The sequence below is a fragment of the Sinocyclocheilus anshuiensis genome, unplaced genomic scaffold (genome assembly GCF_001515605.1).
Source record: "Sinocyclocheilus anshuiensis isolate Anshui unplaced genomic scaffold, SAMN03320099.WGS_v1.1 scaffold234, whole genome shotgun sequence".
NCBI lineage: Eukaryota > Metazoa > Chordata > Actinopteri > Cypriniformes > Cyprinidae > Sinocyclocheilus > Sinocyclocheilus anshuiensis.
The window spans coordinates 1,531,461-1,542,969 of record NW_015544165.1 but is presented as its reverse complement, the minus strand read 5'-3'; the positions used below and the strand labels follow the sequence as shown (position 1 = coordinate 1,542,969).

At 37.6% G+C, this 11,509-nt stretch overlaps 1 protein-coding gene and 1 long non-coding RNA gene across 2 annotated transcripts in view; one reads left to right on the top strand and one right to left on the bottom strand.

Annotated features, from left to right (window-relative positions):
* Positions 1 to 195: 195 nt before the first annotated feature.
* LOC107695798 (beta-1,4 N-acetylgalactosaminyltransferase 1-like) overlaps positions 196 to 11,509 on the bottom strand; it is a 27,164-nt gene continuing 15,850 nt past the window's right edge. Inside the window, exons 6-11 of the mRNA XM_016495848.1 lie at positions 10,330 to 10,510; positions 9,279 to 9,371; positions 9,004 to 9,191; positions 8,753 to 8,893; positions 648 to 885; positions 196 to 564 (exon numbers count right to left, since the gene is read on the bottom strand). Coding sequence (XP_016351334.1) covers positions 347 to 564; positions 648 to 885; positions 8,753 to 8,893; positions 9,004 to 9,191; positions 9,279 to 9,371; positions 10,330 to 10,510 — 1,059 coding nt within the window. The 3' untranslated portion in view covers positions 196 to 346. The remainder of the gene's footprint in view (positions 565 to 647; positions 886 to 8,752; positions 8,894 to 9,003; positions 9,192 to 9,278; positions 9,372 to 10,329; positions 10,511 to 11,509) is intronic.
* On the top strand, positions 6,313 to 10,145 carry LOC107695799 (uncharacterized). Its single transcript, XR_001635034.1, has 3 exons — positions 6,313 to 6,374; positions 6,652 to 6,658; positions 10,133 to 10,145. It is a non-coding gene; the product is annotated as an uncharacterized LOC107695799 (long non-coding RNA).

The window sequence follows — 11,509 nt, the reverse complement described above, 5'->3', positions numbered from 1 at the left end:
CCATTTGTACTTCTAATTAGTGACCGTTGTTTTGTTTTGATCTCTCCGCTGCGTTTCCGCGTGCGTCACTTCTGAGCTGCAATGCGCAAAGCCGACCTCATACTTCATCCGCCCCCCATGTACACCTAGGATGGCTCTGGGGTGAGTAAAACACAGCCTAATTTTCATTTTTGGGTGAACTAACCCTTTAACCTCTGAACTCTTTTCGAAATGAAGCACAATTAATGTCCCAGTTCATGTCCACAATTCATATCCATTGTTTCTGGCGTTGTTTTATAAAGGCTCGTCGTCTCTTTATCGAGTGACTGCAATGAAGGTGCTTCGCAGAAGCTTTTACATTCCACATTTAGTCACTGGTGACACATTTAAAATGATTCTTGAGATAATAAAGATCATATTCGCTCATAGAGGCCTCTTGAGGGGAAGCATAACGGAACTTGGAATAGACTTTGTCACTCTCAGACTGTCCCCATGGCAACATCGCCTTGATCTTCGATGCATGACTGATAATAATATCATCACAGGAGCTCACATGGAGGGAGCCAAGCCCATCAATAAAAAATCCTAAAGAAGAACCAAAAATGACATAGTAACGCACACACAAATGTCAAATACATGCATAATAAAATGTGCATTAGTCCTCTTACCTAAATGGCCAACCCGAGACAGACGTGGGTCAAAGCCCACCTGTCGTATCTTTTCTGTGCGAGCCATGAAGAAATTTATGACGGCATCTGCAACCACACAATTGGGAAATCCCTCGATAACGTGGTGGAATCCCGTCCTTATGTGTAAGCAATCCCCTTCTTCATCACCTGCGTCTGTGGATATGATGTGTCGATAGGTGGCAGTGTATCCCGTCACTTCTCTCACAGCTCCCCCGACCTCACAGTGCAAACACAACAGGTACACGTGACGTACTTGTTTTGTTTTTTATAATCTTTTTTGAACATTTATATTACATTATATTTTATTATATTTCTAAATATATCATATATGTTAATTCTACATTAATAATAATATTTATTAAACTTATTTTAAGGACTGATGAAAGGACTGATACTGTCAAATGAAAGTGAAGTGACTTGTGGCCGAGTATGGTGACCCATATTCTGAATTTGTGCTCTGCATTTAAAACATCCAAGTGCACACACACACACACACACACACACACACACCCGGAGCACTTAATAAGTTAAACATGGCATACTCTGGTCGCGATCCCTGATTCAGGGGCGGTTCTGGGGCGGGGGGACCAGTGCCCCCCTGCCAACAAGCTTGGCCCCCCCTAAATTTGGAATCATATCACACCAAACAATTTTGGGTGAAATGCGCAGTTTGTCCTGTAAACTATGCCTATAAAAAAAAGAAAAACATCTCCAGCAGCTAAATTCAAATCTGCATTCCCTGGCTGGCACAGAGCCAGAGACACACACGTTTTTAAAGCGCTGCACATTATAACCAATCCCATACTATTATGTTGAGTTTATGAATACAAAGACCAATCAGAGGCGTTCAGATGAGTCACCGCTGAAACACGCTGTTTCGTCACTGCGCGCGCTGCCTGACTGCAATCTCTGGCTAATGATCTCATCAGAAACAACAAAGTGAAGATGTACGAATGTAAGTAAGATATTAATTTTACAGTGTAAACAGCTTTAGAGATTATTATGGGAGTTTGAGAGAGCTTGAATTCGCTGGACTGAAGTGAAAATGTTCTTTGATAGTGTAAACGTTCTTTGCTCTCTTTTTGTACAATGAAAGTGTTATAGGCTAATTAGTAACTTACTATGTTTTTATTAACTTCACATTAAATACAAAGTCAGTCGTATTAAATATATTTAATGGTATGAGACCATATCTGGTACTTAAGTAAAAAGACGAATTTTTATGCAAAGTTAATAGATTAATACTATTAGGCTACTTTACTGGAGAACTAACAATTTTAAAATCGTGCCCCCTAAAAGCACAAGTGGCCCCTGTCTGGCCCCCCCAGTTACTGTGGTCTAGAACCGCCCCTGGCACGCATACATCTCGGAGACGTCTATTTGATGTCTGCATTTACATCTGCAAGACGTATTTTTTAGAGTGTTTGCTCATCTGCAATACGTCTATAGGACGTTTCCTTTTAGATGTCAAATAGACGTCTATTAGATGTCTTTAAGATGTTTATGATTTAGAATGTATGTAAAACTGACATCTTACAGACGTCTTTCAGATGTTTGTCCAAAGCAGATGCTTTCCAGATCAAGAGATCTTTAACAGACATCTTGCAGACGTACATGTGCTATCTGGGGATGTCTGTGCACTCGTGGTTGGTATTTTTAGAGCCAAATACCCACACTTGCTGTCTTTGCACTTAACCACTTCCATGACGTATTTCCTGTAGCCTGTTTGGCCCAAATGTTCAAGTGGAAATTGTAAAAATGTTGTGTTGTAAACATGCGAGCTTTATTTTTATTTTCAATACTTTTCATATTTAAAATAAACTTCTAAACGTCTGTTCAGTAGTCTCCATAACAGATTATATGTAATATCTAATTATTAATATTTAACTTACACTGGAAAGGTTTCAGCAACCTCTTGTGAGATCTCGGCAAAAAGTCGCTCAATTTCCGATCCGGAGCGGTATTCAAGATAGTCTCAGATAGTGGCGAAATCGCATTCTCTCTGGAGTAGGTACTTTTTTGAATAAGTAGCCTAATTACTTCGTAACCGCAAAAACAGTATGTTCATAAATCCTCTCTCGTGGCCTCATGCCGGGATAGTAAAGTGTCCATCGTATACACATTTCAGAATCACGCTGGAAGTAGTAGGCCATCCTGGTATGTTCTGCCTACTCTTTTATGAGTACTGTGAATTCGGACATACATACTTCTTTTGTCACATAATGTTTTACGCCCGCTAGATTTCGGATGCAGCCAGTGTGGATTATTTTGCATTAAGGGCACTTCGCTTTGTGCATTTACTTACTGTTGTGTGCACACGCACTCAAGTGGCCAAGAAGACTACAAGTTTGGGTATTTGGACAAGCCCTTAGTAACCCTTTCTGCAATTTACATCGTTACGCTGGTGTGTGGTAACAAGTGTCTACTCCATTGAGTCATTGAATCATTTATTCAAACTATTCTTTCAAAAACACAGATACAGTCAGGGACGCGGGACGTAGGGGTGCTGAGGGGGCTGCAGCACCCCATGTTTTCACATGGTTGCAAATGCAACGCCAGGTTTGTTCATTTAAATTTATTCAGTTTTAGCATTTAATAATTTATTTGTAATGATCTCTGAAATGTAAATTGTAAGTGGGCTATAATAAACCCATGTTTATCTTTATAAACATGATTAATTTTACTTGTGATGTTTTCTATATGGGATGATTAGTCTAATCCTCATGAACACGTGACGCTGGCGCGTGGTATCAGACATGAACTATACAGAATGCGAACAAGATTAACTTTAATACAAGGAGATAATGGCGCAAAAGCGAATTTCAGATTTTTTTAAATGCCCATCCCAGCAAAACCTTTCCAAAATCGGCATCCAAATAACACCAGCCCCAGCGCGAGCACCGGCGTAAGTGAACCAACCAGCCCCTGTAACCAGTAACCTGTAATTGGTTACTGTACATTAGTATCTTTTTGTTGTTTTACTGAGTATCAAAGGTATTAGCAACTTTTAGTCTCTACTTCACTACATTTTTGAAGCAATATATGTACTCTACTCCAATAACTTTGTAATGAGTCATGCAATTACTCATTACATTTTGCATGGCACCTAACTTTTTCAGTATTTCTGCGACAAAAAAAGGAATATTGACATCTACAGGGCATTAAAGGCATCTTGTGCAGTTTGCCCTTACTCACCGAAAATTGTCAACAAGGCTTCTTTATGTGAGTGCATTAGCAGGTAGTTGTGAATTGCTGGTGTTTTATATCCGAGATGAGGACATGACTGCAGCAAGTGATGAGGCTGAAACCAGCACGCCTTGTGCAAGAAACCTTTGAAGTTTTTCCGTTTTTTAAATACGCCTACACAGTTTTTGAAACTATGGCTCTGTTTCTCAAATCTCTGCACACAAAACACACACACAACATGTCACAACGTCACACATATCTTAAAGCAAACACTTCTTTCAAAACTATTTTAACTCTTCTAAAAATGGCATTTTTGTGTAGTAACTACACACAAGCATAAAATAATGCGTCACATACACGCCAAACTACACAGATGTAAAAATTTTAAAACACTACTCTCTTGTGTCTTTGCTTGTTCAGAGTGCAGTGGAGTGCACAGGAGTTTGTAATAGCCTCATCAGTAAATGAGTTTGGCATTAAAATGGCAGTTTCCCAAATTAAACAAAAGAGCTGTTAGTTTTGAATGATGTGTGTAATGTAGTGTTTTGCAAAAAGTTTGTTTTACGATATCAAACAGTTTAAAGCATGTAATGTGCTTGTAGTTTTGCAGACTTGGTCTAAAGATTAGGTATATGAGAGAATGGTTTCACTGAAAGGGCCTCAAGTACCACTTTTCGTGTCTAAGCAATTTTTCGCTTTCACAACGAAACACACGGCAGGCTAGAGTGAGCGGAGGGCGGTGGGCTAGAGTGAGTGGAGGCTGGCTTGAGTGAGCGGAGGCAGGCGGGCTTGAGAATGGCGCGGCCGGCGGATTTGACGAAACCACATGTGACGACCCCGGGCTGGATTCCGCTTCGGCCACGGTGAAAGCCGATCCGGCGATCCACAGCGTGAAGTTTACAGATCTTCTTTATGCACCAAGAGCTTGTAACACTCCAAAGAGAAAGGAAATATTGAAATCGCGTCATATGACCCCTTTAAAAAAAACTGTAATTTTACTTAACATTATTTTATTTATCCGTCATATTGAAAATAGCTTTTTTAATGATATTGGTTTACTTATGCCCTTTTTGAGCACTTGTGCTTTACTGAGACTGTAGACATTTAAGAGGATTCGGACATACATACTTCTTTTGTCACATAATGTTTTTCGCCCGCTAGATTTCAGACGCAGCTAGTGTGGATTAGTTTGCATTAAGGGCACTACGCTTTGTGCATTTACTTCCTGTTGTGTGCACACGCTCTCAAGTGGCCAAGAAGACTACAAGTTTGGGTATTTGGACAAGCCCTTAGTAACCCTTTCTGCAATTTACATCGTTACGCTGGTATGTGGTAACAAGTGTCTACTCCAGTGAGTCATTGAATCATTTATTCAAACTATTCTTTCAAAAACACAGATACATTCAGAAACAAAACAACTGGGATTTGTGCGTGAGTCCTTGAATTATTGTTTCAACTGGTTCGTACATTCAATGAAACAGCGCCTACTGTGTGTTACTCAAAGACGTGGAACCAGTCCGCTATCGCTGTGTTTGGAACTCTGCAGTGGTATAAACGGACAAACAACTGGAAATATTGTCTAAACTGAAGGTCACTCTTGTTAATTGTGATTACATCCAGACAGTCTTGTTTATTATTAGGTAATAAGGCACCAATGCAATTGCTTATGTTTATAGGCTATTGAAAACTTGGCAAGTTGTCACTTTTTACTGCAGTAGAACATTTCCACTATTATGGCTCATGCCAAAAGAGACAATATATGCAACATATGTTCTCATTTTGTGACAACCAACCTGTCCAAAAAGCATTGCTATGGTCATACATTGGGCACGTACATTTACATTTGTTCATTTAGCAGCAGTGGTGTAAAGTATTTGAGTAAATGTAATTGGTTACGGTACGTTAGTATCTTTTTGTTGTTTTACTGAGTATCAAAGGTATTAGCAACTTTTACTCTCTACTTCACTACATTTTTGAAGCAATATATGTACTCTTTACTCCAATAACTTTGCAATGAGTCATGCAATTACTCATTACATTTTGCATGGCACCTAACTTTTTCAGTATTTCTGCGACTATAAACAGAAATGCAAGGGAGTAAAAATTATTTCTTTCTCAAAACACTGAGTTTTGATTTCTAAGTGAACAAATTATGTATAAATATTTTCACATATGATCACTGGGTGTAGGTCATCAGTAAATGAGTGTGGCATTTCAATGGCAGTGTTTCCCAGATGAAACTAAAGAGCTGTTAGATTCGAATGATGTGTATAATGTAGAGATCTGTGTTTGGAGTTTTGCAAAAAGTTTCTTTTACAAAAGCAAACTGAGTTTAAAGTATATAATGTGCTTGTAGTTTTGCAGACTTGGTCTAAATATTAGGTATATGAGAGAATGGTTTCACTGAGAGGGCCTCAAGTACCACTTTTGGTGTCTAAGCAATTAAAAAAAAAACTGTAATTTTACTTAACATTATTTTATTTATCCGTCATATTGAAGATAACTTTTTGAAGGATATTGGTTTAATTATGCCCCTTTTGAGCACTTGTGCTTTACTGAGACTGTAGACATTTAAGGTTGTGTTTGTGTTGACATTGATTTATTGGAATTTTGAGGTGTTTGGTTTTATTTTGATTGTAGAAAATAAACGTGATTGCTCTCACAAATCAACAGTTTCTTGTTTTTTACTGTCACATCGCTTAGTTGTTGAGGACTAGTGCATCTTTGAGCCTACATTCAGTGTGAGTAAAATACTTAAGTACTGTTAAAATCAGATATTCTAAGACTTTTACTCAAGTTGTTTTGTAACTGGTGACTTGTAACAAATTTTCGCTGTAAGGTATCTGTACTTTTACTCAAGTGTGGTTTTCAGGTACTCTTTACACCTCTGTTTAGCAGACCCCTATATCCAAATCTGTCATAGAAGGCTAATAATATTTGTTGTATATAAAGCCAGGTTTGAGCAGTGTAAAAGTGAAATGCACAGAAAGAAGTAGAAAAACAAGAAAGATGCAATGGAGTGTTAACTAGAAAAGGGTAACAAATTTCGATAACATCTAATGCTGCCTTGTCAGTTTGGTGAACCTGCTGTTTATCTGCAACTGTTCACATCAGAGCAAAATGCTTTGATATAATAAATGAAGTTTAGACATCACAAGAGTGAACTGGTTAACAATAATAACCAGTGAACTAGAAGGGGGTAATGGATTTCTAAGGTGTGAACTGACAAAAAAGCAACTATACAAGAAGGTCTCACTGTTTTGTCAAAACCCTGAGAAGTCTTTAGTGTTAATACTTCTCAAATGACTACACATCCATCAAGTAGCAAACAGCTAATTACTCAAAAATTGAGTAATTAAGTGAATTCACCCTCACAAGGTTGTGTATCTAAAGGGAGGTACTGACTTTTTATGATGAAAAGTCACACCCTGTAAGTAAGACTGGGAAACTATTGCTCATGCGATTTCATCAGTATTTCTTACAAACAGATGTGTCATGCACATTCAAGCAAGTTGCCTCACTCGGAGGACTGTGATACATTTTGTCTTCGTGTAAACATATAATGGGCAAGAGCCAATGAGCTTTTGATATCACTGCCATAATACCTGTGGTAAAGCTTCTGGAAGCGGCAATTGAATTTGTAATGAGCAAGGGTTTCGATAAGGTCGCTGCTGAGGATGGAGATGAAGATCACAGAATTAAGGCTTGAATTTGGGTCTGTTCCTTGCAGTTGTGTGGATTCTGAAGATTTGGATTACAGCACACAAATAAAATCGGTTCCTTTTGTGATTTTATGTTGCGTTTTTTGGTGTATTGGTTCTATTGTCAGTCGCAGCATGACTGAGAAAACACCTTTTGTGTCCCACCGCAAACAAAATAAATATTACATGATAAGTAATGGTTAAACGTTTGCAGAAATGTCATTACTTTTAAGGTTTTAATGTGTAGTCTTGTTTAACATTATGTAATCCTTCGAAACGAGTTGGCAGAAGAAGTACAAAAAGTTATTTTAAGTAAATTAGTAAACTTCTTTAATAAATGCGATTGAAAACATAATAACTGAATAAACAAATTGTTAATGCCACAATTTTAATATTCATAAGGATTAATTTGTAAGTCTGTAAAGTTATATGTAATAATTTGCGGTTTAATATGCCAATATTTTATGTTTAGATGCTGGCAGTACTTTAATGCTGCACGTTCTGTGCAAACATAAGTAAATGTATGTTTGATAGAACCAGACTTTACGTCAAAATACATTCAAAACAAGAATGTTGTGGTGCTTGTTGAGGCATGTAACTAACTAACCCCCAGCTGCATGATGCCCCTGCTCACTCCTTTACATCTTACAGCTTTCTACATTATATTTGAATCTCATTTGTTGCCACAACCAACCAAACAACTCAAAAGCTTTGTGTTGTGAGAAATGTATGCATTGCAGTGCATGTTTATTCTTCAGCCATGTCACCTTTAGTTTTTTGCTGTATGAAATATTAGGAAGTTGCTTCCAAATGTAAGCCCTTGCTTGGTGCACCATAGCACGTTTAATAATTTAAGAGTGCACTAATATGATAATCAGTGTTATTAATAAGGCTGTGTTCTCTAAGAGGAATTCTACTAATTTTAAGCCAGCGGCAAGACAAACCCACAGCAGCATGATACAAGTGTGCACAGCTATGTTTCATCCAGTGTTTGAGAGATTTTGTAAAGCTGTTTCTTGACATTCAGTTAGTGGCTTATACTTGTGGCTTATGTGGGAGGAAGGAAATTAAAAATTTAGATCCTAAAATGTCATAATTTCTTAGTCACATTCCTCATCACTTTACATGTAAAAAGATGACTGGTCGGAACAGACTGTATTTTCATGAACATTTGTCTTGGTATTGAAAAACTCTCACCAGGTCCAAAGTTGTTCTCTCCAAAATATCCACCATTTTTTCCAGTTTGGTGCTTGAGGTGAAAATAAAGTCATCATCCACCCAAAGCACATATTTGGTTGTTACTTGAGAGACTGCCAGGTTACGACCAGCAAACCAGCCCTGTAATGAGGAGTAGACGGCACTTTAAATCTGTTTGTCCTGAAAAAATAATAGCTCAAATAACCTTTGCTGAGTTTATATGTAAGAATACAAACATATAACAACCATACCTTGCCAAAAGGCATGATATAATGCTCAATGTAGGGTCCAGTTACAGGTTTAGGCTCCTTTGTGTCATCAGCTATCACTATAGTTATAGTAGGGTAGAACTGTCGAATGCTGTTGACCAAATCCTGAAGTTTATCATAGCGTATAAATGTTTTTGTGGCAATTGTGACCAGAGTACTTATATTATATTCTGTAAGAAGGATCATATCAAAAATGAGTATTGTAACATTTCCAATACATTTTATTATGAATTTATTATTAATTATATTTGTTTTACCACTTTTGGGTCCAGGATTATAGAATTTAGGCATTGGTGGATGTCTGATCTTAATGGTGAAGGAGGCCTGGAATATACCTGCTTTAAATTGTACTGCCATAGACAAAGGAACAGTGTTATATAATTAAAAAAAATACACAAAAAAGACTGCTGAATATAGAGATAAGCATGTATTATGGCATAAATAAAACATAATTCTAAATAAATAGAAAGTTTTGACAGTTTTTCTGCATTTTAACATCGTTCAGTTGAATTTTTTTTAATGTCCTGATCTTGATGATCTTGCCTTATTCATTGTGTGCTTTGGATAGTTTAATCATTTTATTATTCTACTCTATAACACCATCACAGGAACCTGCTGTAAGGGTGACCATATGCTGGCCAGGTAATGGATATTTGACTTGAACAAACCATTCAGTGCTACTGTACATCACAAAAGGTAATTCTGAAGCCGTTTGCTCATGCTGCAGTTTGTTGTCATTGTAGGATGGGGTAGAGAACATATTTCCAAACCCATTGTTTAGTCAAGTCAATGAGATAATACATTGTTGTTGTTTTTACATAACTCAAACATCTGCGTTCATTACCTAATTGCTGCTGTTCCATTTTGGGTTGTTGTCACATTAAAGGAAATAGCCACACTGTAAAAGTGATTTTTTGCTCAAATTACTTAATTAAAATGAGTTAAAGCAACACAATCACTGAACATTTAGTTTGTCTTCAATCTACCTAAATAAGAACTGAAGTTTACTTTTTTTTTTTTGAGTTGAGTTGAGTTGTAGCAACTGTGCAGTGGAATTTTAGTTTTGTGCATTGCGTAGGGCTGGATCAGGACAGTAAAAGTTGAAATTAAGTGTTATTTTATGTGTTTGTGAGCAAAAAGAGAGACCTGTTTGTGATAATGTTCAGTTAAGCTGTTAAATTTAGGTAGTCTTTACTCAACCCATGGGATGAAATCTACCCTAACAAATTGCTACCTCAGTTTTATTGAGTTTATAGGGTTGTTTTTACAGTGTATTTTTGACGGAAAGAATGTAATCTGGGGTCTCACCTATGTCTGCTATGTTGGGATGGAACCGTGTGTTTGTGTAGGTAACAAACTCTAGCTGTCTGTTCAGGGAGGCCAGTGATCTGCTCTTAAAACTAATATGCATCTCTCCTTCCCCATTGATTTGCACTCCATCCACCAGCGCTGCTGTATTGAATGTTCCCATTGTGGCAATCAGATTTACCTGGAAGTGAAATTGTATGAAATTCACAGCAATGTGCTGTATTGAAGCAGAAAATTCTTGTTCTGTAAATGAGGATGCTTTCTTTGAATCATATACCTCTTAAAAGGATAGCTCACCCCAAAATGAAAATGATGTCAATATTTACTTATTTCAAACCTGTATGCTGTTATTTTATTCTGCAGAACACAAAAAATAATTACAAATTACAAATCTTAATGCAGCTCTATTCCATACAAAAGTTCATAGTGGCCATGAGCTATCAATATTCATAAAAACACTATAAAAGCACCATCAAAGTAGTCCAAACAAATTGTGTACTATATTTCAGCTTATTCGAAGCCATATGGTGGTTTTGTGTGAGAACAGATCCAAATGTAAGTCATTATTCACCAGTGGCGGCTCGTCGGGGGAGGCAGGGGAGGCACAGCTTCCCCAAAATTTTTAGGTGAAAATGGGATGAGGATGATTTAATGTTAATAAAATTCACAATTAATTTCAGTTCATGTCTCAGATTGTGTATTTTTTGTTTGTAATTTCACAGCTGTAATACGATAACATGTTACTGAAGTTGGAAAGCGCCGCTTTTCTATCTCGAATGTGCCGAATCTGCTGATGTAATTACAACCGCTAGGTGATAGAGAAGGGGAGGGGGAGGCCTGGGGAGAGCTGAGCTCTCGTGCCTCCGTTGGTAAAATAAATTAGCCAATCAGCATCGAGTGTTCACTTTCAGCGCTGAGGAGTGTTGAGAAAAAAAAACTGGTAGGGGAGGCTAGCCTCTAGGGATGGAGGTGAGCTGATTTGACCAAGTACAACATGTTCCTGGATCAACATCCTTGTTGATCCTGGAACATCATTCCAATCAACCAATCAGAACTGAGGGATAACTTTTCAGGAAATGTCAGTTTTAGGCTTACAATCAGGATTAGGTGCTTCTACACCCTTGTTAATCAGCTATCATTTCCCTCTGATTTTAGGAATAAATTATGGGTAAGGCTGGGT